Source organism: Hyperoodon ampullatus (genome assembly GCF_949752795.1).
Source record: "Hyperoodon ampullatus genome assembly, chromosome: 2".
Lineage (NCBI taxonomy): Eukaryota > Metazoa > Chordata > Mammalia > Artiodactyla > Ziphiidae > Hyperoodon > Hyperoodon ampullatus.
The window spans coordinates 149,718,890-149,746,189 of NC_136915.1; the positions used below are offsets into that span (position 1 = coordinate 149,718,890).

At 40.9% G+C, this 27,300-nt stretch overlaps 1 protein-coding gene across 1 annotated transcript; it reads left to right on the top strand.

Moving 5' to 3' along the window:
* Positions 1-940: 940 nt before the first annotated feature.
* LEMD1 (LEM domain containing 1) lies at positions 941-25,914 on the top strand (the record flags this gene model as incomplete). The annotated part of the gene is given in 5 exon segments (XM_079723245.1): positions 941-1,003; positions 1,007-1,022; positions 1,823-1,945; positions 5,508-5,578; positions 25,756-25,914. Coding segments are annotated over 5 exon segments (432 nt in total).
* Between the last annotated feature and the right edge of the window lie 1,386 nt (positions 25,915-27,300).

Consider the following 27,300-nt stretch of genomic DNA (forward strand, 5'->3'; position numbering starts at 1 on the left):
AAGGCAAAGTCATCACTTAAAATTGGTCCAGATCTTCCTATGCTGAGTAAATGTCTTGCAGTCATTTTCACTGCAATATTAAAAAGACTGGAAACAGAAAAAAACGAGGTACGATAAATAAACTCCTGAATTAAAAGGTTTGTTAAAAGGTTTGACAAATGCATCTGTCTTTTTAGGATCTTGTTAAGTAGGTGGAGGGGTCACTTTTAGGGGATAAAGGGATCAACGGAATAAAACTGATTGAACTTGAGGCTGTGCAGATTTGGAAAGCCATATCAAGACTTGCCTAAATCTATATAAATCAATTTGTGTGCCAGAGAATGAATAGCTGACTTTTTTCAAATGCCAATTCAGCAATTACAAAGTCTACTGGCGGTTAATTAAAAACTACCATCTCATTATGTTCAGAGTTAAATTACAAGTGTGAAAAGACTACTGTTTGCAATAACTGAATGCTCTGTACTCTCTGTGCTCTCATCAAAAGGAGGGCAGGGATAAATAACTTTTATTTAACTCACTGAAAAATCTCTCTCAGCTCTTTCATGTTTAATTAACTTCTTCTCAGAGCTTGGGTCTTAACTTAGAGTTCCTAAGCAGTAATGGAAATATTTGTTCACTTTGTGCAGAAGATTTTTCTTCCATTAGTTGAGTAGAAAAGTTAGAAATAATTGAACCCCAAAGACACTGGGAAAAGTGACACCCATCCAAAGATTTTCACTGAGGCCACTAAATCCAGAAGAGATTTATGACAGAAAAACAGCAGAAAATGGTGATTTTTGCTTTATTGCTTGTGTGCCTTCAAGACTGGGGAGCTGGGGTCGTAAACACTTCTGTGGACTGGTAAAGTTTTAGTTCTCATTTGTAAGTCTGTCTTAAGGAACTTAATGTTTTGCTATTTCAAGGATTCCACTGTCAGAAAAGAGACCAAACTTTTATCACCATGGTGGATGTGAAGTGTCTGAGTGACGATGAATTACAGAACGAACTTCACACGTTTGGATTTTAACCTGGCCCAATACTATGTACGTATGCAGCAAGTATTAGAGACTGCTCAATGATTACCTATAAGCTACCTCCAAAGATTGAAAATTATTTACAGTGGAAGGAACCTATGCAATAAAAACCATTAAAATAGAAATAGGAAAAAAAAATTAAAACCCAGCTCTTACTCACAGATTAGTAAATTTGGTGCCAAAGAGAAAGGATTGTTTTTTTACAATAGTGAAACACCAGTTACTCGTGATTATATCACCCTGGGCTCTTTTTGCATTTCTAGTATGTGCACTGTGTTAACTGTTTATGTACTTATTGTCCATATTTCCCATAGATAGGATGTACAACTTCGTCAGTCTTGTTCCCCAATGTACCCAATGCCTGACTCCATGGCCAATCCACAGAGACCCCACCTTAAGTGATGGTGGAAGGAAAGGAGTGAGTTAAGTAGTTGTGGGGTCTACCTTATTGTAAAAGCCATAATTAGCCAATAATGTAAGATACAAGAATAAGGACCTGAACTGTGAAATATTTTTCTTCTTCTTTTTTTTTTTTTTTTTTGCGGTACGCGGGCCTCTCACTGCTGTGGCCTCTCCCGTCATGGGGCACAGGCTCCGGATGCGCAGGCTCAACGGCCATGGCTCACGGGCCCAGCCGCTCCGCGGCATGTGGGATCTTCCTGGACCTGGGCACGAACCCGTGTCCCCTGCATCGGCAGGCAGACTCTCAACCACTGCGCCACCAGGGAAGCCCCTGTGAAATATTTTGAATCCAGTGAGATCACATACACAAACAGAGCAACTTAACTGCTCTCCACATTCCTCCTCAGCTTCCACCAGAAAAGTGTATGAAAAGAAGTTACTGAAATTGTTGGTCTCAACTCCTGGTTCATCATCCGAGATGAACGGACCCAGAGAACTGGACAGAGCTCAGGACTATGATGACAGTGAAGGTACCGTCAGAAGCTGTACCGTAGATAGCAGCTGTGTGCTTACTCATACCTTGTCCGGCATGATTTATGCAGCTTTAAATGGTAGGCAGGGTGACCTGTGAAATATCCCTACGGGCTCTTTGCACACAGAGCCTGGAAAATAGGCCTTTGGGCTGCAAAAGGAATCTGTTAACTCCATGTCTACATTCATGCCAGTGCCTCAGTGGGGTAGACTGTCAGGGGAAGGACTGGTCATTCTGCACGTTCTCTTACTAAACAGAGCCAACTCTGTGTTTGATTTCTAAAACTGGAAGTTCCTACAGGTGATTTCCAGGTCTCTTTTGAGGTCTCAACCTCTGCTTTGCCTCAATCAATAAATTCGACAATTATTTTCTTCAGATTAAACGATTGCACATCCATTAAGAAATATGAACTAGGGACTTCCTACAGGTGATTTCCAGGTCTCTTTTGAGGTCTCAACCTCTGCTTTGCCTCAATCAATAAATTCGACAATTATTTTCTTCAGATTAAACGATTGCACATCCATTAAGAAATATGAACTAGGGTCTTCCCTGGTGGTGCAGTGGTTAAGAGTCCGTCTGCCAATGCAGGGGACATGGGTTTGAGCCCTGGTCCAGGAAGATCCCACATGCCGTGGAGCAACTAAGCCTGTGCGCCACAACTAATGAGCCTGCGCTCTAGAGCCTGCGAGCCACAACTACTGAGCCCACGTACCACAACTACTGAAGCCTGCGTGCCTAAAGCTCCGCAACAAGAGAAGCCACCACACTGAGTAGCCCGCGCACCGCAACGAAGAGCAGCCCCCGCTCGCCGCAACTAGAGAAAGCCCGCGCGCAGCAGCAAAGACCCAACGCAGCCAAAAATAAAATATAAATAAATTTTTTAAAAATTTAAAAACCAAAATGAAATATGAACTAGGTTGCACCTCCCCAAACTCCTCCTCCTGTGCCTACTGCCTTCCTGATTTAATGGGGGCTGACCACAGCTGGTCTCTTCCAGGTCCCAGGGAGGGCGGGAGTGGTGAACTCTGGGATCCGTGGGTTTCCCTTTCAGTGGCACCTGCCCTAGCTGCACCGTTCTCCTGCAGGGGTGTCCAGTTTGGGCTCTTAGGGGTGGGCTTGAAGATTCCCACAATGCATTCCGAGGCTCTTTCATCCAATAAATATTTATTAGGAGTCCTATGTGAGCCACAGTAAAATAACAGAAACTATCACTTATTGAAGGCCATCAGTGCATTTCTGGCCTAACAGGCATTATCTCATTTAACCTTCACAATACTTAGGTGAAGTTCAGACAGGCCAGGTGACTGGCCCAACATCATATAGCTAGGAAGTAGCCCCCAAAGATAAGCTTCCATTAGAATGTGCCATGAAGAGTAAGGTCCGTCTGTCTTCATTACCACTACGTGTCCAGGTCCTAGAACAGTACTAGGCACATAGCAGGAATTCTCATATATTGAATATACTGCGACAGAAAAGTGACAGAACTGAGATTTGAACCTGGGTCTGGCTGTCATAATTGTGCTCTTTCTACCACATACTCTACACTTTTCTCATAATTTCTATTATGAGGATGAACATATGACATTTTTGTCCATGTCTGATCTACAAAAAATGGCAGTTTCATATAGTTCAAGTTAAGAGCTCAACAAACAATGTAAGTACCTAGGGCCCTCTGAAAAATCCCCTGTAAATGCCTGGTATTGGTGGTGGCTCAGGCACTGAGAGCTTTCCCCGAGATTCTGGCATGGCCTCATTTGGAAATGGCAGCAGAGTTTGGGGACAGACCCCACTGGCCCCTGAGCAGAACAGTTAGCATGGGGGTACCTCAAGGCAAGTGGTGACCCCAGACCCTTTCTGGATGTGGGATGCGTTCAAAGTCTTGACCCAGACCTGGGGCTGCCTCTGTTCCCTGCCAAAGATACGAGCTGAGGGGACTAGACCAGCCCTCTGATGAAAAGCAGTGTCAGACTAGAAGATTCCAGAGAGGAAGGCTTGTACACTCACTGCTCACGACTGCCCAGGACTGCAGGTCAGATCTGCACAAGCAAGCTGTTGTGGTCTCAAGCCATCCTGGTTCCCAGCATGTAGCCCTCCACAGAGTGCATTTATGCGAGGGCTAGGAGAAAGCTGGTCCTTGGGTTTGCAAGCTTTGCCATTGCTTTAGACTGTCTACCTGATGCTAGCCAACTGCGGGCAATCAGGTCAGAGGGGGAAGCTCTGGTTCAGTCCTACTCTTGTAATGCTGTTCTGCAACGTCAATGGCCGGTGGTTAGTACAAACAGAAAACCTGCTTCTCAAGGTCAGGTCTGAATTGGATGTTTGAATCTGCTCGTTGAGGACCCTCAATAAGACCCTAGTGCCATTAGAATGGAGGGGTTGCCATGGAACTCATGGGAGTTTGTGGAATTCAGCCTTGGGCATTTCACAGAGACATCCAGGCCTGGGGTGGGGTTGTGGTGGAGGGGCAGGGCAGTTCCAGACCTGAGGCTGAGCATTAGGTCATCCAAACAATGGGTGGATTCGACTTTTCTCATTTTCACTCATTGTTTTGTCACTAGGTGGACATAGCGTTAATGATCTCACCTCTTTTCAAACTTCCCAAATATCTGTGACTTGGAGAACTCATTTAAAATCCCCTGCATTAGGGCTTCTCTGGTGGCGCAGTGGTTGGGAATCTGCCTGCCAATGCAGGAGACATGGGTTCGACCCCGTGTCCGGGAGGATCCCACATGCTGCGGAGCAGCTAGGCCCATGTGCCACAACTGCTGAGCCTGCGCTCTAGCCCACATGCCACAACTATTGAGCATGCGTGCCACAATTACTGAAGCCCACGCGCCTAGAGCCTGTGCTCCGCAACAAGAGAAGCCGCCGCAATGAGAGGGCTGTGCACTGCAAGGAACGGTGGCCCCTGCTCGCCGCCACTGAAGAAAGCCTGTGTGCAGCAAAGAAGACTCAATGCAGCAAAAAATAAAAATAAATAAATTAATAAAATCCCCTGCATTAAAACCTCTGCTGAATGTCCAACAGCACACAACTGCTCCAAGTTTATCAAAATGCTTCTTCACAGACTGAAGCTGAGGGTTGATTAACAACCTTTTCTGCTCCTGGCGGTTCCACTGATTTTAAAGCCTTTTTGCACAGGTTTGGCCTTCCCTCCCCTGGATGCTCCTTGGGATACAGAAGAAATCCTCCTGCCCTATCTTGACAATCAGGGATGCATGAGGCTTACAGCTGCTTTGAAGGGGGCAATGACTAGACTAAAAACGCGCCCAGATGAGCAGCCAGCCCAGGCTCTGCAATGTATTTCTCTCAGAGGCGTACAAATGTGACAGCCTCCCTGGTAGAAGCCCTCCCTGTGCTCCCAGGGGAAGGCCTGTGTGTTCCACAAAGGCCACTGTAGAAATGCTCTTTTCCCTCAGAAGGGCAAAGTGAATTTTCTTCCCCTCACAAAAATCTTTTGCCCTACAATTGAGAGAATTCAGTCTTACCATTGGTGTGTATTCCCTTTGCTAGCTCATATTTTCTCATGACCTATTTTCCTTTTGTTTCACATGATCCAGAGTTTAATGTCACTATCGTTTTGAAAGGAAATATCATATTCTCATCAGGAAAAAACAAGGGACCCAAAAAAGTATGTACAATTCTAATGCATGAATACTTTTACACGTATATTAAATATAGAAAATCGCACTTTTCATGTGTATTAAGAAGGGAAATAGAGAGTCACTACATTCTGTTACGATGGTAAAATCCTAGTTTAAAACAGCTCATTTTAATGAAGGTTTCTGTTTTCTGAAACTATTTCCACGTTCTAGATAGGACCCAGAGTCACGGTGTCCTCCTGCGCCACCTCCTCACCCTGAGATAGCCACCCTCTCTCTCCTTTTGCCACCCGTGGTCTCACATAGACCCACAGTGAGCATGGAATAACTGTGCGTTCCTGTTCCCTTCCCTCTCTCTCTCTCTCTCCCGGACACTGCGGTCATTGAAGCACAAGGCCAGGTGTGTGAGAGGAACAGGTTTGGGTAAGCCCAGCTGGCTTAGAGACCCTGCCCTTCCACTTGCTAGTTGTGCGACCTTAACAGATCTAAGCCTCCCCTAGTGCAGCGCTTAATAGCAGCGCCCGCTTACAGGGTGGCTGGGAAGGGAAAGGCCGGTAACGCTCTTAGCCTTGGACCTGGCACATCATTAGCTCACATAATAAACTCCAGGTCATCAACTCTAGGGACTCTTTCTCAGTCTTCTGACCACTGTCCCTCCTTATTTAGAGAAACCTGCTTTCTTCGATTTTGGCAGCTCTGTGCTCTCTAGGTTCTTGGTTCTACCCTCTTCCTGTTCTGTGCTGAGTCTTTGTCTTTTGGCCCCTAAAGAAGCTCGTGCCTGAGGTCTGTCTTCAGCCCTCTTCCCTTCAGCTCTGCATCGTTTCCCTTGCTGTCTCCTCACTTCCCGCCTCTATGTCATGACTCCACACAGGACACCCCTCCTAGGCGTAGGCCTGCATATCCAGTTGTTTTCTGTCCTGGAGACCTCCTTCCTTCTCCTTCTCTTCCCCTCCTGCTTTCCCTCCTTCCCGCATTCACCCAACAAATGTTTGTCATCATGAACATTTCAAAGATTAGATATATGTATTTATACTTCCCCCTGTGGTTATATTCCAGCACTTCACGTTCAGGGTATCCAGGATCAAGCTCATTTTCACTCACCCCCAACCTGCATTTGTGGCCTCTGTTTATCCTGATGGTTTACTGCCTTCCCAACTGTCCAGGCTCAAAGCCTCCGAGTTGTCTTGGGATACCACGCCCCTCAGCTCCTTAGGTATAAACAATCGTCAAGTCCCATGGATTAGAATTATGAGTTTTTAAAAAATTATCCCTCCTTCTCTTCCCACTGCTGCTATCTTAGCTTGCATTCAGCTACTTAAAAAAAAATTTTTTTTTTGAACAATTGCAAAATCCTCCTAACTGGCCTCTTCCTCCAACTTTTCCCAATTCAGGTTCAAATCTATCAGCAGAGATTGAATCACATTATTAATTTGCCTGGAGACTTTACAACAAGAGGCAAACTTACTATGCACCATGAGGAGACACCAATGTCTCCTGTAACTTTATCTCCCTCATCGTCAGATCCAAACCATAATTACTTGCTTCTGCACCTCTCACACTTTCTTCCCATGTGCCTTTGCCTCAACTGTTCTTTATGCCTGGAATTCCTTTCATTTTCCCACCCCCTCCCCATTTTTCTTCCTGTTAAAATACTGTGATCATTTAAGGAATGTCTCAAAGGCCAATCCTGTGCATCCCTTTACAGTTGCCTTTCATTCCCTTCATTGGCTGTCACAGGCTCTTGCACATAGTAGGGTCCCAAAGCTCACCTCATCAAACACTCTAGTGACAAATAGGTTAAGTTTACAAATGTGATCTAGTATTTAAACTACTTGCTGAGTTTAAATACCAAATGAAAAGGAGCCCCCAAGTAAACACTCCTGCAGTACGCTGTAGCTTTAACTTCCCATTGAAACATAATTCAAATTAGATGAAGGAATTCAGATATCTTATAAATTTTCTAAAAGGATTTTTAAAATCTTCTAAATGGCTCATTAAAGGAATCCTTTCCATTCATTAAACCTCGTTTCCACAGAAAACCCTTCTGTATAGTTCCTGCAAAGACATTTACAGGAGAAACAGCAGCCTGAGCATTTAGAAATGCATCAGGTGGGACCAGTGCCCTTCAGTCTTTGCTTTACATAAACCCGAAATAAAACCACATCAATATTTTGAATTGGCAATAGAATTTAATAGAAAGTTTGTGATGGTATAAAATGTTTTGATCTGAAGGATTTATATAAGCCATTTTGATTCTCGGAAGGGCCCCAAGACAGCTGTTCAACTTTAAATCTGAAAGTAAACGTAAATAAGCACTTAAATTTCCATGTAAAAGGTGGTAGAACATGTGTTTATTGAGACACTTGTCGAACACCATAGACTTTAATTACTTAAAAGCAGTGGTCTGTACCTAACAGTCCTCTAAGTACCTGCAAAGGTAGTATTTGCATTTCTTTGAAACACCAATGAACACACATTTTCCTCTCATTTTAGTAGGTTTCTAGTGGACTACAAACCACTTTGAGATTTGGATTATGTCGATTTCTGGACACTTTTTCATACTCTGTGTGTTTTATCAAGTCATATATATGAGCCATTTGATTCGATGATTAAGACCACCAGAAAGCCAGGTCATTATTTTTTTTAATTGTTTTTTTTTTTTTCCTCAGATAGACTCTAGACACAGCTTATGTTTCCACTGATGGAGGAGGGAGTTAAGCCAATGTGTATAACTCAGGCTCTAAGTCCCCTTCCCCCAAAGAGGAAAAAAACAGGGTTTGGGGGCAGTAGGGGGGCAAAATAATCTACAACATCGAGGTTGCATAAAGTGGGGTTTAAGTAGGGTGACCTTATAATTTATCATCCCAAACAGGATGCTTTTGAGAATGAAAGGGGAGACTAACCAGAAGGGACTCTGGATGATGCAAGCAACACCCAGAGGGCAGCTGACCCAGGGAGTTGTGTGCTCCTGGCCCCATCTGGGTGTTTCCTTATTCTCTCCCAGACAGAGCATGCTGTTTCCTGCCAGAATCTCCGTTCATTCTGTTCTCCCATCCTGGAATGCCTTCTTCTCATCTTGCCACCTGTCCTATACTACATTCCACTAGGAGTTTCTCAAAATGGATTCTGTGAGTCTGGTTCTAGGAATTTGCCTTTTCAATCAACCCCTACTTCCACCCTCTGCCCAGGAGCTTTTGCTCTAGGCTGTAAACTTTTGAGGGTAAAAACCTATGTCTGAATCCTCTATGTTTAATTCAACACCAGGAATATGGGGGGAGAGGGAGTTACTCGGTCCCTGTTGGCCAAACTGAAAGGAAACTTTACCCTACACTGATGTTGAAGATCTCACTTTCTGACTTCCTAGTCTGTGGCATCTCCTGGACATACCTTGATGTATTCTCTTGAGAGACAATGCTTAGGTCATCACAAATTGATGACCATCCAGGGAATGGTTGTAGCAGAGCTTCCACCCCTGGATCTCAGCCTGTGAGTTAACAACTATTTATTGTGTACAGGGCGTTATGCTAGACCTTCTTCAGGAAGAAAATAGGAGCAAAAGGAGCTGTAGTTTCTGTCCTGAAGAAATTTAAATGGAGCTCTGTAAACAAAGAATATGTGTATCAAAAATATGGACTCTAGAGTCTGACTGCCTGGGTTCAAATCCCAGTTCTGCCACTAACTTTGACAAGACACTTGCCCTCTCTGTGTCTTAGTTTCGTCATCTATAAATACGGCTAATAATAGTCTCAACTTCACAGAGTGTTGTGAGCATTCAGTAGACATATGTAAAATAGAGTAGTGATGACATATAATAAGAGTTATATAAGTGCAATAAGTATTGTTCTATCATTAATATTATTATTATATAAAAAGCATGATCTTTAATTATCTGCAATACAAAGCAATATACTTAGTGAAAAATAATATAATGGAAATTGAATCTTTAGTATTGAACTCCCAAGTGCCATAGAATGTGATTTACAGGTGCCTACAGATATATTTATATAGTTAAATGTGCAGATATAACTAAAGATTGTTCTCTGTGAGCGCTGTGTGTTGAATGAGGCAGACCAAGCTTTTAAAAAAACTCATATGTGCCCTCCCAGTATATAGGATTCCTTCTTCTCAATCTTAGGTTTAAATCCATCCCGTGCCCCTTTAAACATTTTTTTGAATAATTTATTTTGAGATAAGTTCAAACTTAGGGAAAGTTGCCAGAATAGTACATAGAATTCCCATATCCCAGATAATCTAATTGTTATCTTTTACCACACTTTTTTTTTATTGAACTATAGTTGATTTACAATGTTGTGTTAGTTTCAGGTGTACAGCACAGTGATTCAGTTATACATATATATATATTCTTTTACAGCTTCTTTTCCCTTATAGCTTATTACAAAATATTGAGTATAGTTCCCTGTGCTATACAGTAGGTCCTTAGTGTGTGTGTGTTTGTGTGTGTGTGCATGCATGCAGGTACCCTACCATTATGTCTTTCTGAACCACTGAGAGAAAACTGTAGACATGAAGCCCCAAAGGATACTTTCCCACATAACCACCGTATAACACTCCAAATAATGAAATTTACATTGATTCAATGCTAACATCCAATGTTCAGACCCCATTCAGATTTCATCAACTGTTCCAATAATATCTTTTGCTTTCTGGTCCAAGGCCAATCCAGGAACATGTATTGCCTTTAGTTGTCAGGTCTTTTCAGCCTCCTTCAGTCTGGGACAACAGTGCCTCAGTCTTTCCCTGTCAAATGCCCTTGACTGTTTTAAAGAGCATAGACCTTTCATTCTGCAGGTGATTTTTCTGATTTTTCTTTTGACTCTTCATAGAGGCCATGCATCCAGACAGGAATTCCTCAGAAATGATGCTGTGCTCTTCTCATTCTGTTCCACCACTGGTAATGCCAGCCTTAATCACCTGGAAAAGTTGGTGTCTCTCAGATTCCTCCATAAAGCCATCATTTTCCCCTTTGGAACTGAACAGTATTTTGTGGGGAGATATTCTGAAATGACACCTCATCACACCTTATCCATTAGCCCAGTACCCATAAGTGACTGCCTAATTCAACTTCCATCATCAAGATGGCCCATTGGAAGTTTCTATTTCTATTATTTCTTCTAAATTTATTAGTTGGTATTCTATTGTGAGGAAGACTTTCCCTTCACCCTCATTTATTTATTTATTTGTTGGTTGATTGGTTGGTTGGTTTGTTCATATGTCCGTTCATTCATTCATTCATACTAGTATGAGTTCACTGACTCTTCATTTCAGTGGTTGTATCCGTTGATATGATTATTTTTCCTAATGCTCAATTTGTCCCAGATTTGGCTAGTGGGAGCCCTGGCAGTCCAGTGGTGAAGACTCCATGCTTCCACTGCAGGGGGCGTGGGTTCAATTCCTGGTCAGGGAACTAAGATGCCACATGCCATGCGGCAAAAAAAAAAAAAAAAAAAAAAAGATGGATACTGTGTCCTTTTGACGTGTCCTCATCATTCCTTGAGCATTTCCTTAATTTCTGGCCCAACAAGATGTTTCAGACCCATCTTGTGCTTTTTCTGCCCCAGGAACGCTGGTTCCTTTTACTGCAGGATATCAATTCAGAAACCAAGATCTAGGCCTTCAGTGAGCTCCTGGTTGCTGGAGAGTTGTTGCTTCTAGGCCTTCTCAGTGGACAGAGCTAGAAAATAAATGTTTGTATATATGTACACATACACATATGCATCTATCACTATTTTTTTTTTTTTTTTTTTGCGGTACGCGGAGCCTCTCACTGTTGTGGCCTCTCCCGTCGCGGAGCACAGGCTCCGGACACGCAGGCTCAGTGGCCATGGCTCACGGGCCCAGCCGCTCCACGGCATGTGGGATCCTCCTGGACCGGGGCACGAACCCGCATCCCCTGCACCAGCAGGCGGACTCCCAACCACTGCGCCACCAGGGAAGCCCCTCTATCACTATTTTTTTTTTTTTTTTTTTTTGTGGTATGCGGGCCTCTCACTGTTGTGGCCTCTCCCGTTGTGGAGCACAGGCTCCGGATGCGCAGGCTCAGCAGCCATGGCTCACGGGCCCAGCCGCTCCGCGGCATATGGGATCCTCCCAGACCGGGGCACGAACCCGTATCCCCTGCATCGGCAGGCGGACTCTCAACCACTGCGCCACCAGGGAGGCCCTCTATCACTATTTTTATATCTCTCTCTCTATGTAGTTTTAAACCATGTGTCCATATTGACCTCCAGTTACAATCCAGTGTTGCAGTGTTCTTTCTAACCTTTCCCCTTTCTGTGTTTTTGTAAGTCACTTCTCTGACAGTGAGAAACCTGCCTTCCATTATCCTCAATATGTTTACATCTTTGCTCAATTTTCTACTTTTCTCAGTGTAACCAATCTCACAATCATAGTAGCCTGCTCCTCCTCTGCATGGTCCCCATCAACACTTCCTTGACCCCTGGACGTGCCAGCACCTCTATGTGGCCCTCCCCTTACTGTCCTCCTTGGACGCAGGGCACACTAAAGCCTCCATGCGGTCCCCTCCCCTACTGCTCTTGTTCTTCCACCACCAGGCACCCCAAAGTACCCTCCATATCCATAGCTCCCTACCCCATTTCATTGTCCTCCAGGCATGCTGACACTCTGAGTCCATGTCCCCTCTGCCACATTTCCAGTGCAGGACACACTGACATTCCAGGGAAGGAAAAGGAAGAGAAAGAAAGCTTCATGTCTCTTTTTCGTTTCCAGTTCTGAGGTCTGTTTCATTGTCTTTGTGCCAGGACTTTAATAGGATTTTTACTCTCTGTGTCTCAGTTGCTATTGTTGCTGATAATATACCTTGTAGGCCTATAATTATCATGTGCAGGGCCTACCTCAGGTGCTGCAATCGGAAGGCCCAATGTACCAAGGGAATATACTACCATTAAGACTACCATTAAATGTGTGGTTTGAGTTGCATGTAAAGATTTTAGGAGACCTGATCAGGTTAAATATCTCTACAATAGTTTCTTAATTAATTGAAAAACATCCTTATTCCCAGTAGTAGTTATATATTACAGTTGGATCAAAGTGAAGACTAAATTACATATTCTATAACTACTTAATAAGCCCTTTGTTCTTATCTATGACATGTGGTAATGGGAGCTAAATGCCATCCTTACAAGGAATGTAATTTAAAACTCTTCTTGTAAAAATACTGACCTCCTGGTAGATATGCTTAAATATGCCTAATGATCAATATACTTTTATATTATTGATTACATGCTGATCCTTTCTGTGTAGTAGAACCCAGTTTTAAAATACAGGAGCAGCAGGAAGAGATAGTGAAACCAAACTCTGATTACAATGAGTCTAAGATGATACTAAAGGTAAACTTATTTATTTTCATAAAACCGAATTATGAGCAGTGGTGGTCTTTTTCTGTAGGAAAAATATGAATTTGTTTAGGAAACGCAGCTTTCCTTTCCCTTTCATCTAAGAATATAACCATACTGAGTTTAGCTAATTTATAATTAGCATTATGAGTATAGATATATGTATCCATTTTAGGGACAGGAATTTCCTGTTGTACCTCTCACATGAGGATCCCTGAGTTATTTTAATCTCTTGGGACTTGTTAGGGCTTTGTGAGCACCAGGCACTATTCATCGCAATTCATGAGTCCAGGCATGATTTACTATAGATAATTATTGATTATGGAATTTACTATCCGAAAGGCTTCTTGGAGGAGGCTATATGGTTCATTTTATAGATGAGGAAACAAGCAGAGTGGGCATATGACTTGCCCAAAGCACAGAGAGTTAGAAGAAAAATTGGAATAGAATTCCAGTCTCCCAGTTTCCATTCTATTGCCCTTTCCAGTATATCAAGCTGCCAAAGGGGCGGAAAAACAACCAGGCACCTGAGTAGTGAAACAGCTCCCCCCAGTGTCCCTTTTTTTTATATCGCAGAAGGACTCTAGAACATCTGTTCACCCATGGAAGCAAAGGCTTTCTTTCTGATGATTGCTTTGCAAAGAAAATCCTTGCGAGGCACTTGTTGGTGACCCTTCCATTCACACATTAAACCATGCTACAGAAATCATGAGAGCTAAAATGGGCTGACACATATGCATATGGGTGCCTGGAATTTTCCCAAGTGGACAAAAAAAAAATCTCAAACCTGAAAAACTTTTTTTGACATTTTATTATAACATATCTTACGCATCTAAAAATTTATAAAGAATCACATAATGAGTAGTTAGAGTCCCACTCCAGAGATTTAAAAAAAAATCACTGCTAATTCAGTTGAAGACCCCAATGTATCCCTCCCTGATCATATTCCCTTCTTTCCTTTCCTCCAAGGTAACCACTGACCTCAATTTTCTAGTTTTAATTCTTTTCCTTTTCTTTACAGTATCCACAGACATTAGTTTCTCATGATTTGGGATTTTATTTAAATTATAACGTAATGTAAGTATTCTTCTGTAACTTTCCTTTATCATTCAGTATTATGTTGTGACCTTCATCCCATATTTTTTGTAGCTCTAGTTCATTCATTTTTACTGCTATATACTTATTATGAAAATATATCTCTCCATTCTTTATTTATTGGACATCTGGATCATTTCCAAGTTTTTCTAATACAAGCAATGCTGCTACAAACATTGTGACAAATGATCCATTGTGTAAATGTACAAGAAATCTTTTTCTGATTGAATGAATGATCTAGGAGTGGAACTGCTCCACTAGTAGTAGAATCAAAGGATATATCTCTCTTCAACTTAACACAGAATGCTAAATTGCTCTGCAAAGAAGCTGCAGCATTTTATGTTCCTACCAGCAACATATTAAGAGCTCCACTGTTCTAAATCTTCTTCAAACTTTAGTATTGCCAGATTTCATTTTTGTCAATGTAGTGGTTGGAAGATGGTAGTTCATTATGATTATAATTTGTATTTTTCTTATTATTAATAAGTTGAGCATCTTTTCACGTGTTTGTTGGTCATTTGTGTTTTCTCATCTGTGAAATGCCTGTTCATTTCTCTTGCCCATTTTTCTATTGTTTACCCTTTTCTTGTTAATTTATAAGAGCTCTATATATTTTGGATACTAATCCTTTGTTAGTCATTAAGTGTAGAACATATCTTCTAGTAGCTTGGGATTTTTTTTTTTTTTTTTGAGAAAAAGATTTTTTTGCAGTAGTCTTAGTTTCACAGCAAAATGGAGAAGAAGGTACAGAGATTTCCCATATAACCCCTGCCCCCCACATATGCATAGCCTCTCCCATTACTAATATCCCCCACCAGTGGGCTTATCTTTTCACTCTTTTCTTGGTGGCTTTTTTTTTTTTTTTTTTTTTTTTTTTTGCATTGAGAGCCCAGAATCCTAACCACTAGGCCACCAGGGAACTCCCCTTTGGTGTCTTTTTTTTTTTTTTTAATGTAATTTTAAAAAATGATTTCAAACTTACAGAATGTTTCCAACAAAAATTTCCTGTGTGGGCTTAACCTAGGTTTACCAAGTCTTAACTTTTTACCACATTTATTTCATAATTTTATCTATTATTTTTTCCCAGACTAAACTGTAGACATCATGACCTTTTACTCCCTCCCCAAAACTTTAGTATGTATTTCCTTAGACAAAAGACATAAGGACATTCACAGTCCAATGACAGGAATCAGAAAATTTTTCAATTGAAATTAAATTCACTTAACATAAAATTTACTATTTTAAAATGAACACTTTAGTGGCATTTAGGACATTCATAATGCTGTGAAACTACTACCTCTATCTAGTTTCAAAACATTTTCATCACCCCAAAATAAAACTCAGTACCCATTAAGCAGTTATTCCCCAATTCCCTTCTGGCAACTACTAATCTATTTTCTATTTTCAATGAATTTACTTTTGGATTTTTCATTTGAATAGAATCATTCAGTATGTGATGTTTTATGACTGACTTCTTTCAATTAGCTTAAGATTTTCAAGGTTCATCCATGTTGCAGCATGTATCTGTATCTTTTTATGACTAACAGTTCATTGTATGGATATCCACAATTTGCTATTCATTCATTCATTGATGGACATGTGGATTCTTTCCACCTCTTGGATATTGGGAATAGTGCTACCTTGAACATTCACATACAAATATTTGAGTACGTGTTTTCAGTTCTTTTGGATATATACCTAGGAGTGGAATTGCTAGGTCTTATGGTAATTCTATGTTTAACTTTTTTAGTAATGGCTAGTTGTTTTCCACAGTGGCTGCAGCATTTTACATTCCTACTACCTATATATGAGGATTCTAATTTCTCATATCCTTACCAACATTTCTTATTCCACTCCAACTTTTTTTTAAAAGCCAGCCTGGTGGGTGTAAAGTAGTATCTCATTGTGGTTTTGATTTGCATTTCCTTAATGATTAATGATGTTGAACATCTTTTCATGTGCTTATTCCCCTTTTGTATATCTTCTTTGCAGAAACGTATATTCAAGCCATATGCCTATATTTTAACAAGTTAGTTTGTCTTTTTGTTGTTGAGTTGTAAGAGTTCTTTATATATTCTGAATACTAGACTGTTATCAGATATATGATTTGCCAATATTTTTTTTCCCATTCTGTATGTTGCCTTTCTTGATGATGTCCTTTGAGATCACAAAAGTTTTCAGAAGTTTGTCTATGACAAGTCTTGGCATAGATTTCTTTAGGTTTATCCTGTTTGGAATTCATTCAGCTTCTTGAATCTGTAGATTACTGCTTTTTGCCAAATTTGGAACATTGTCAGCCATTATTTCTCCAAATACCTTTTTTAGCCTGACCATCTTCGTCTGCTTTAGGGACTCTGATTACATACGTGTTAGATCTTCTAATCCCTGAAGACTCTGAGAGTCTGTTTTTGTTTTGTTTTTAGTCTATTTTCTCTCTCTTGTTTGGTTTGGATGATTTATATACGTCTGTCTCCAAGTACATTGATTCTTTCCTCTGTTTTCTACATTCTGCTGTCAAGCCCATCTAAATAAATTTTTTATTTTGGTTGTTGAATTTTTTTCAATTTTAAAATTTACATTTGGTTTTTCTGTATATATTGTACTATCTGCAGATAATTGATATTTTTCATTTGTTTCAAACATGTCTCATATTGTTCCTTGAAACATTTTATGAGGGTTGCTCTAAAATCCTGGTCAGATGATTTTAATATTTTTGTCATCTTGGTGTTGGCATCTGTTATTGTTTTTTCTCACTTGAGTTATGAGACTCCAGATCTTATTTAAATCTTTTGCTTTAGCTGACCTCCTCATACTCCACACTGGTGGGGAAGAGGGGTGCCAACTCTTTGCTCTCATGTGGGGGTAGAAGTCCAGTTCCCCCACTGGGCCTCCACTGATGCCCTGGTGTGTGTATGTGTGCCTTATTATTGCTGGGCTGCTGCAGGGGCTCCCACATGGCCTCCACTGACACCACCCAGCTGGGGAGGGGGCTTCTGACACATGGAAGTGGAAATCCAAGCTTCCCATGTGCCTTTATGTTGGGGGTGGAGTGTGCCATTTGGCTGAAGTAGAGCAGTTACTGTCAAAAAGTTTTCTGTCTTGCTAGGCTGCTCCTTTTCCCTTTCTTTGCCCTTTGGCTTTTTGGGGGCTTTTTTTGTCTGAACCCATTGATGTTTCCAGGTTACGGCTTCTCTAGCACCCAGTCCAGGATTTGTGAGGTAAAAAGAAAACTCAGAGCACTCAACACATGTCATTCCTCAGGTCCCAACGTCCCTAGCCCATCTGCTTCTCTCCATCTTTCAGAGTCTTTTTATGTTTGCTTTGTATATAACATCCAGGTTTTTGGCTGTACTTAGCAGAAGGAACTGGGAGAAGCACATCTATCTCATCTTGTTCCCAAAACCATTTTTGAGCAGTCTGTCCTTTCTCTTCTTATCTGCAGTGTTAACTCTTGTCATATATCAAATTTCTATACATACATGGGTGTTTTAAAATGTACCTAGGATTTGTTTTAATCAAGTATGGTAAGGTGATAGACATGGAGACAACTGCCTTTGAAAGAAGAGTTTATTACCTACAGTTCCCAAGAGGAACAGGCACATCATGCCATGCAGGGCCACATGGGGAAGTATCAGGGTCAGGCAGGAAGCAGGAGTGAAAGAAAGCATGGGCTCATGCCTTTAGTGTGATGTTTGCAGGAAGGAGTGGGTCAAGCAAGGTAAACATTTTAGGATTAGCTAGTTTGAATCATTTTAGTGGGCTCTGGGCTATAAGTGTGGTCCCTAGTTGTCCAATATCTGGCCAACTAGGAGAAATAATGGCTTGGAGTGTGAGAGTTAGGTAGGAAGGTGTTTGGGGTATGTGTTTTGGATTGTTTGGTTTGCATATGAAAGGCTTGCTTTACTATCTCTAGGAATTAGCTAGCCCTTTGAGAGGCAGTCTCTCAAGGACTAGCAAGGCCCCAAGATGTCAAAGCATAAAATACAGAAAATAAAAACTATGATTAATACAATGGGGTCTCTACTCTGATTAATTCATCTAGCCTGTGCTGAGAGCAGAATGTCTTAATTCCCATAGCAACCCTTCCCCCACCTTGTCGTTGTTTTTAAATGGTGTCTTTATTTTACTTGTCCCTTTGTTCTTCCATATAAATTTTAGAATGTTTATCAAGTTCCATAAAAAAATTCAGATTGGAATTTTGATTGACATTTTATTGACTTTATAAATTAATTTGGAAAGAGCTGGATTTTCATTCTGTTTGGACGCGCAGGCTCAGCGGCCATGGCTCACGGGCCCAGCCGCTCCGCGGCATGTGGGATCTTCCCGGACCGGGGCACGAACCCGTGTCCCCTGCAACGGCAGGCGGACTCTCAACCACTGCGCCACCAGGGAAGCCCCTGTTCCTGTTCTTTACGTTTATTGAAATTTTCTTTAATGTCCTTCAGTAAGGTTTTATTATTTTCTCAGTGAAGGTCAGGTTCATCTTTCGTTAGCTTTATTAGGTAGCTTTGTTAGGTAGGCTTTTAATTTTTGTTGCTATTGGGAACAGTATCTTTTTAAAATTATGTTTTAAATGGTTTGTTGCTAATAAATAGAAATGCAGTTGATTTTGTATATTGATCTTCTAAAAATGAACTCTTTGCAATTACAATAATTTTTCTGTAGATTCTTTTTAGTTCAGTTTGATTACCTTTAATTTCTTTTTGTTTTACTGTGCTGGCTAAGATCTCTTTATTACAATATTAAATCAGAGGGATAATAATAGGAATTCTTTCCTTGGTTCTTATTCTAAAGAAAATGCTTTTAATATTTTCCCTTTGAGTATGAGTATGATATTTGGTATAGGTGTTAAAGACACCGTTTATCAAGTTAAGGAAGTTGCCGTTCTATTCCTGGTTTGCTAGAGAATTTTTTTCAAAATCAGAAATGAGAATGATTACAAGGTTTTTAACCTTTCTTTTGTTAATGTGATGCAGATTATTTTAAAAGGCTTTAAATTAATTCAAAAACACAATGTTTTAGATGAGAGCTTTATTAAATCAAGGTTGAGGTAAAAACAGTGAAGTAAGGGTCTGAAATTATTTTAAAATCTTTTATTAACTTAATCATTTTAGTCAATAAAGGGATTTGGGCTAACTCAATTTTAAACTGTTCTAAATCAAAAGGTGTTTTCTGCCTGTAATCAGGGTTGCAACTGCCAGTTTGCCAAGTCATTGGTAAAAATGTCTGGTAGTGAAATAAAGTAATTGGAAAATGTAACACATTTTAGTTAGGAGAGAATTTCATTCCCACCCCCTGGAGCTTCACTGCTCCTGACCGCCCAGAATCCAACAGTAAGAAGTCCTGGAAGAATAAGAGAAAGGAAGGGTGGGAAACCCCTGCAGCACCCCTTTGATTGCCTGTAATTGTAGGTATCAGCCTAGGACATTTCTGGCTAGGTTTGGGTCTACAGTGTAAAATATACTTCTCGTGGATATGCAAACAAACTTGTATTTCTTTATGGGAAAATATGAATGGCTTTAGTCAAGGTAGATTATTTTTCAAAAACCGAATATATTTTCTGATGAGTAATGATTTAATGAGAATACAAAATGATTATTATTCTTTCTGGCTCTGGATATCAGCCCAGTGTTTTGTAGTTAACCGTAATACAGTATGACATAATAGTTCATACACAATCCACTCTCAGATTCAATATGAGATACATAAGTAGGCCAGAATTAGCAAAGAATAGTCTACCTGGAGAAATCTTAATAAAAAGCCAATTTCCCAAATACTTAAGAAGAGATCTGGCTGCAAGTGCTACTTCTACAAGAAATTAATTGATGATTAGATAATTTATCAATGAACAAAAACAGTTTTTACAAATATGTTTTGATATATTTGTAATGATAAATATCCCCAATAGAAAGATTCCAAAACAAAACCCCAAAAACATAGACGTTGAAGCCAGAATATCTGGATTTAAATTACAGCTATTCCTTTCACTAATTGTGCAATCTGGGGCAAATAATTCAGCTCCGCAAGTCTCTCTTTCCTCATCTATAAAATGGTGATGATTAGCTCTTAGAGTTGTTAGAAAGATCAACCGAATTGAGGCATGTTCAATGCCCAAGATGTTAAACATTCAGGCATGGTATTTCTAACTCCCTTCTAGTAAAGCAACACCATCATCCTGCAGTACAGCATGGTATGAGGGGGAAGGACTCCGAGGCTGCATAGCCTGGGTTGACTCCTGGCTCCACCATCTCACCAGCTGTGTGACCATGGGCACACTACTTAAACTCTCCATGCCTCAGTTTTCTCATCTGTAAGATGGTCATTATAAAAACATCTTCCTCATAGGGTGGTAGGATTAAGTGAGTTTATTTACGTAAAATGCTTAGAGTGGGGCCTGACACCCAGGAAATGCTATTTAAGTGTTAGCTAGTATTGTAGTAAGACACTCATGGTTTATTGTACTGGTATACCTAGAACTACCACATTTATAACTACAGCTGATCAGTAATAGGTGGATGGGTATACTTTTCTGACTTGAATGCCAGGGATGTCCTGAAGAGGGTGGAGCAGCAGAGGAAGCCACGCATTCCCTTGCTCTCTGCTGTGAATGCTTTGCAAAAACAGCTGTGTTTGGGGCTTCCCTGGTGACGCAGTGGTTGAGAGTCCGCCTGCCGATGCAGGGGACGCAGGTTCGTGCCTGGATCCAGGAGGATCCCACATGCCTAGGAGCGGCTGGGCCCGTGAGCCATGGCCACTGAGCCTGCGCATCCAGAGCCTGTGCTCCGCAACGGGAGAGGCCACAACGGTGAGAGGCCCGCGTACCGCAAAAAAAGAAAAAAAAAAACAAAAAACAAAAAACAACTGTGTTTTCAGAATCTAACTCTGAGCATGGGGAGAAAGGAGCAGAAATATTCCATTTCCCCATGGGTGCCATTTACTCTCACTAAGCCACTGCTTTAATGAAAACCAATATTTTTTAGTGCCATTGTAAATGGTGTTTATAGTGAAAATCGTATTACAACAACATTAAAGGAATTGTTTAAAGATGAAAAATAAATCAGCTACAAATATGCCACCTGATGCAAAAACTGATTTAATTTTTTCTGATTTAATTTTTTTCTCTCTAGGTTTTGTTTATATGCATATGCAGTATGTATTTACACAGTTGCCATCACTGTGTACATAAAATTTTATACTGTTTACTGTGTTTAACATTAATCGATAACCTTTTCCCTGTTATATAGTCATTATAATAATTATTTTTATATAAATTTATTTATTTATTCATTTATTTAATTTTTGGCTGCATTGGGTCTTCACTGCTGCACGCAGGCTTTCTCTAGTTGCAGTGAGCGGGGCCTACTCTTTGTTGTGGGGCGCAGGCTTCTCATTGTGGTGGCTTCTCTTGTTGCAGAGCACAGGCTCTAGGCACACGGGCTTCAGTTCTTGTGGCACACGGGCTTCAGCACTTGTGGCTCACGGGCTCTAGAGCACAGGCTCAGTAGTTGTGGCGCATGGGCTTAGTTGCTCCGTGGCATGTGGGATCTTCCCAGACCAGGGCTCAAACCCGTGTCCCCTGCATTGGCAGGCGGATTCTTAACCACTGCACCACCAGGGAAGCCCCTATAATAATTATTATTATTGATGTCTACAGAGTCATGTTGATGGGCCATAATTACTCTTTGTTTGAAAATCAAAATATCTACCTTTTACATACGGTAGTAGAACTCTAGGAATGTTAGTAAGAGCAATAAATTATAGAAGAAAAGGAAATCAAAGACCTATACCTCTTTATGGCAGGAGGAAAGAGAGGGAGGGAGTATCTGATTGCCTAAGAGCTGTGAAATCCTATAATTTGATTTTGCAACAGACTTCTACCCTAATGCTTTACTTAACATATCTATTTTTAAATTTAAGAGAATTAAAAAGAAGTTGCATGTGACAGGTACGTGGAGGTTCATTTTACTACTGTCTACTTTTGTATATGTTTGAAATTTTCTGTAATTAAAAAGGTTTAAAGAAAAGAATGTGCTTATAAAGGATTTTTCCGACACCCTTGGAAATCATTTGGGGTGTCTCTTGGTGAGCAGACCCCCACAGCCCACGCACGTGGGAATTTTCAAAGTCTCTCTACCTCAAGAGTCTTTGCTTCCTTCTTCCAGGAAATTGATATAGTATATGTGCAGAGATGTCCATGCTGGGAACAGTGCTCCCTCAGATGTGGCGCTCTTGTGCCTGGCACAGCTCCCACCATCTGCAGAGACCCCGCCCGGGTATCACTAAACCACCGTTGAGAACATCTTTAAGAGGGTGGGGCAGGGAGTAGACGGGAAGGGGTGGAGGCAGTAGCTGACTCCTCATTGGTGGCCTAGGCTGGGAAGGGGTGACCCGTAGTAAATGGTCGTAGAGCAGGCCATGTCCTCTCTACCCCACCTTGCGCTGAGACCATCACACCTGCTGATACAACACACCCTGGAGGTGATTGTCCAGACTCATTAGAGTTACATGTTCTTTTGGGGTGTCCTGACGACACACTTGCTAGGACCAGGGCTCTCCTTTCTCCTGGTAACTCTGTGACTCACGTGAATGCCCAGGTGCCCCCTGTCCTGTCCTACCCTCCATCACATCCTAGTCAGTCTTTCTCAATATTGCTGTCAGAACATCTCCTTTTGGGACTTCCCTGGTGGTCCAGGGGTTAAGAATCCGCCTTTCAATGCAGGGAACGCGGGTTAAGAATCCGCCTTCCAATGCAGGGGACACAGGTTCAATCCCTGGTCAGGGAACTGAGATCCCACATGCTGACAGGCAACTAAGCCCGTGTGCTGCAACTACTGAGCCCAGGCCCTCTGGAGCCCGCACACCACAACTAGAGAGAACCCCTCGCACTGCAACGAAAGATCCCACGTGCTGCCACTAAGACCCGACGCAGCCAAAAATAAATAAATAAAAATATTTTTTTTAATTACATTAAAAAAAATGTCTCCTTTTGATTTTCCTTCTGGTTCTTGTTCTATGCTGGTGTCGGTCAGTCCTTTCCCTGTCTGAGGCAAGCCCCATCTTGCTCCCGTATATCTGGGAGTTCTTGGTAGACACCAAGAACTCCTTTGCCCTCAGCCTCTGGCAGTATCATGAGGCCTCTGGCAGCATGGCAGGTGTCAGAGGCTCCTGTTGTGTTTAGGGGTCCTGAGCCCCTGGGAGGGGGGCAAATATCTACACCCAGTGGTAGATATTATGGGTTGATTAAAGAGAAATGGAAAATCAAACCATCATGTTGTACATTTTAAATTTATACAGTGACGTGTGTCAATTACTTCAATAAAACAGGGGGAAAAAGAGAAATAGAAAACAGCTCTGTGAGATCCAACAGATGGTCTGATTGGAGAGAAGGAAGTCAGTGCAGAGTACTTAACAAAATCCCCATGCTCAATGGTCAGCTGTTTAGGACAGGGATGGTGTGGTGGTCCCTTCAGAAATCCTCACTGCCAGCATGGGGACTGGTACTCAGCAGCACAGTACAAATGTTTGTTGAATGAATAAATAAAATTTCAGGTCAATAAAGTCAGGTACAGAACATGTATATGAGTGCCAAAGAAATATAGACCAGATGAGTGATCTGAGTGGATAGAGTAATAAAGAAGACTTCTTGTAGGAGGAAATTATTTTTAGAAACTGAAGGGTAGAGAGGAGTCTAGTGTAGAGTTCCATTGATAATACTGTATGACCTTAGACAAGTTACTTAATCTTTCTGTGCCTCAAACTTATCATCTTCAAAATGGAGCAATGAGAGTGCCTACCAGATGGGAGCAGGGTGGTCTAGGAGTCTCAGTGAATTCATGGGAAATGGGACCTGGAACTTGATAAACAGTGGTCAGCAACATCATCTGATACCACATCTTTACATTCTTAGGGGTCACCCTGGACACTGCAGACATTTGAGGACTATAAGGTCTGAATCTTAAATATGAATGGACCGTCAAGGAAAACCAGACATATGAGGAGAAACAGCAACATGAAATTAATAACAATTATCATTATCACAATCATTATGACTAATGTTTATTGAATGCTTACTATGTGCCAGGAGATGTTTTCATCACTTCACATATATTAAATCATTTAATCTTTACAACTCTATTTCACAGGGAGGAAACAAAGGCCTAAAGAGCTATACCTTTTCACTTTACTGAAAAAAATACCATCATGAAAGAAATTTGGGGGAAAAGGAAAAAATAAAAAAGCCACGACTGTCTCTCCTTCTACCCCTCTTACAGAACATTTTCACTTTCCTAAATTATTATCTAGTCCTCGTTCATCGCCAACTTGTTTTTTTAAAATAACTTTATTCTTTATATAAAAATGGCGCAGGCTCATAAAAAAAGTTCCAAGCAATAAAAAAATACAAATAAGAGAGCAAAAGAAAGAGTTGATATTTAAGAACAGAATGCTGCTGGCATCATGTGACCCTCGTCACTGGCATGTCTATTGTGTGTGAATCACTGAAGTAAAATATTACTCTGCGGAACTTGGATGTTTTTACTAATTACTGAATAAAGGAAGGCAAAGTTAAAGTCTGTGTTATGAAGTACTAAACAACCTGATATACCAAAAACTTATCAGTTCTCAGAGTATATGACTTTTTCTAGAAAAAAAAGATTCTTTGTACAAAACATCAGAAACAATAAATTCTTCTTGATATATATATATATATTTTTTGATTCATTAGAGACACAAGGCTTCCACCAGTAAACCAAAAGCCCTAGAAGGCTTCTGCCTGGATTCTAAGTGTTCTGAGGGAAGAAGGTAATGCTTTTCTTAACATATGAGGAGATATTATTGTCTTATGTAACTCCGGGGAAAAAATTCATTATTCAGATTTCTGTGAAGGGTTTGAGTCTGTAAAGAATGTGTTGAGAAAGAAGAAAGATTGGTGATATCTCACAATTTCGAAGCCAAAGGGGCCTTACATACTGTCCAGTTCACCACCCATGTTTAGAGATAAGGAAACAGACCAGAGAGGCTGAGGAGGATGCCATAAATCACGGTGAGCTGAGACCGGATCCCAAGTTTCTTGATTTGTAGTCATTTAGAGACATTTATTCCTATTTGTGGTAAAGGGAAAAGAGAAGAAAAAAAAAAAAAGAGCAAGTAGTTGAAATAAGAGCTCAAGACAGGACATTTTATGGGTCAGAGAGTAAAGCCTTCTAGAAAGTTCCCTTACTTCTGAATAAACTTTGGCCGATTTCCAGGATTTGACTAGTAGATCAGAAAGTACCCTCTTGCCCTTTTAAATGCAAAATAAGCAGATTTCAGAAATAGTTCCCATCTCCACCCTGAAAGGCAGTGCTTATACCTCTGGAGAGAGAAGGAAGAGGGCCAGTGAACTGATGCCCCCCATCAGCTTGTACCCATCCCCACTGGGGACCAGAGGATCTGTAAGTCCCTAAGCTGGCCTTGCACCAGCATTGAAAGACCTTACACAGTAGGTGATAAATAAATGCTCTGTGGGATTTTAGAGATCTCACATCCTGGTGATACCCTGTTAACATTACTCATTGAAATTAGCACAGGTTTTAAATGAGGGGCGCTCTTCCCTAAAGCCCCACTGTGGTTACTCCCTTGGGCCCAAAGGCCCACAGGTTTTAAGGGGTGCTCAAGTAGCAGTTGTACACAACCCTAAGAGCCACTACTGTTTTCACAGGTGTGCTGCGAGGGCATCAAACGTCAGATTCAAAGCACAGAATAACATCAGAGAGAACGCCTGCCACATAGTGAACAGGAGAGCTGGGAGCAGGAACATAGAAACGTTTCCAGTAGGCTTGAAACTTGCTGTGTTGGGCATCTTCATCATTGTGACATTTGTCTACATAATTGTGGAAATGAAACCACTCTATTGTTAAGTGCTTTAGAAGTAGAGTGATGAGTGCGTGCCTGAGAACTTCTCCAAGCCCTCTTGCTTCAGGAAAGAAGAGAGGCTACTCTTAAGGGGATGGGCCCAGCCCCGTAGCCAGGTGGTCTTTCCTTGCACTGTGCTGCTCTCAAGGATCTGTAGCCAGGCTCAGACAGGTAGAAGCAATGAGGGAGAGAACAAGGCACTTGTGTCAAAGGGCTTGATAGTAGGAAATTCCCCGAGTCAGGTCGGCTACCATTAAAGGTACTTTCATGTTTGTGAAGACCTCTAGAAAGGAAACTGTGCCTGGAGTTTTTCTCTTTAACTATGGCAATAAGCCGTGGATCACATTTTATTCACTTGTCAAATTGTATAATCATTTATGGGAAAGGCCACAACAGGTAATTAACAAAAAAGGAATTGTCTGGTTTGGCAAACACAAAGAACTAGCCAACATCACCAGTAATGAAAGGAAAACCACTTAGAACAAGATCACATATTCGCCATTGAAACTTAGCAAGGTTTGAAAAAGTTGAGGCCTGGTGAGGGAGTGTAATGATCATGGCCCCTGGGAGCAGGTGGAGCTGAGTAGGCACCTAAGCTCTTCTGTTTATTGGCTTTGTGACCTTGGGTGAATTAGTTTCTTCTCTGAGCTTCAGTTCAACTTCTGAAAATAGGGATAAAATAGACCTCTTAGGGTGATGAAGAATTTGAAGAAATGATATGCATATAAAGTACTTAGTGTGGTCCACACCTGACTGGTAGTAAACCCTCAATAAATGCTCAATAAATGCTTAAACAATGTTACACTTTGGCATAGTATTTTGGCTCCTGGGAGGAGCTAATTCTAGATACAGAGAAGTCTTAGGTACCAGGAAGTTGACTGTAGCAATTTTCATGGCAGCCAAAATGTAGAACCAACCCAAATATCCAACAATAGGGGAATGCTTTAATAAGTTGAAGTATAGCCTCTTGATAGATGACTATGCAAGAATTAAAAATATTAGTTTATCATGACAGAAAATGCTTATATAAAAAATTTTATAGCAGCTTTATTGAGATGTAATTTACATGCCATACAATTCACCTAAAGTGTACAATTCAATGATTTTTAGAATATTCATAGAGTTGTACAACCACCACCACAATCAATTTTAGAATATTTTCATCACACCTAAAATGCTTTTTTTTAATGGTAAGCAAAAAAGGACAGAAATTTGTTACTACTGTATTATCACAACTATACAGACAACACTGGAAGAAAATATGTCAAAATGTTAACAGTACTTCAATGATGGGACTCTGATTTTCTATTCCTTATTTCTATTTTTCCATGTTTTTTAAAGATTTCTATAAGCAGGGCGTGTTAATTTGCTAATGTGAGGAAATTTTAATT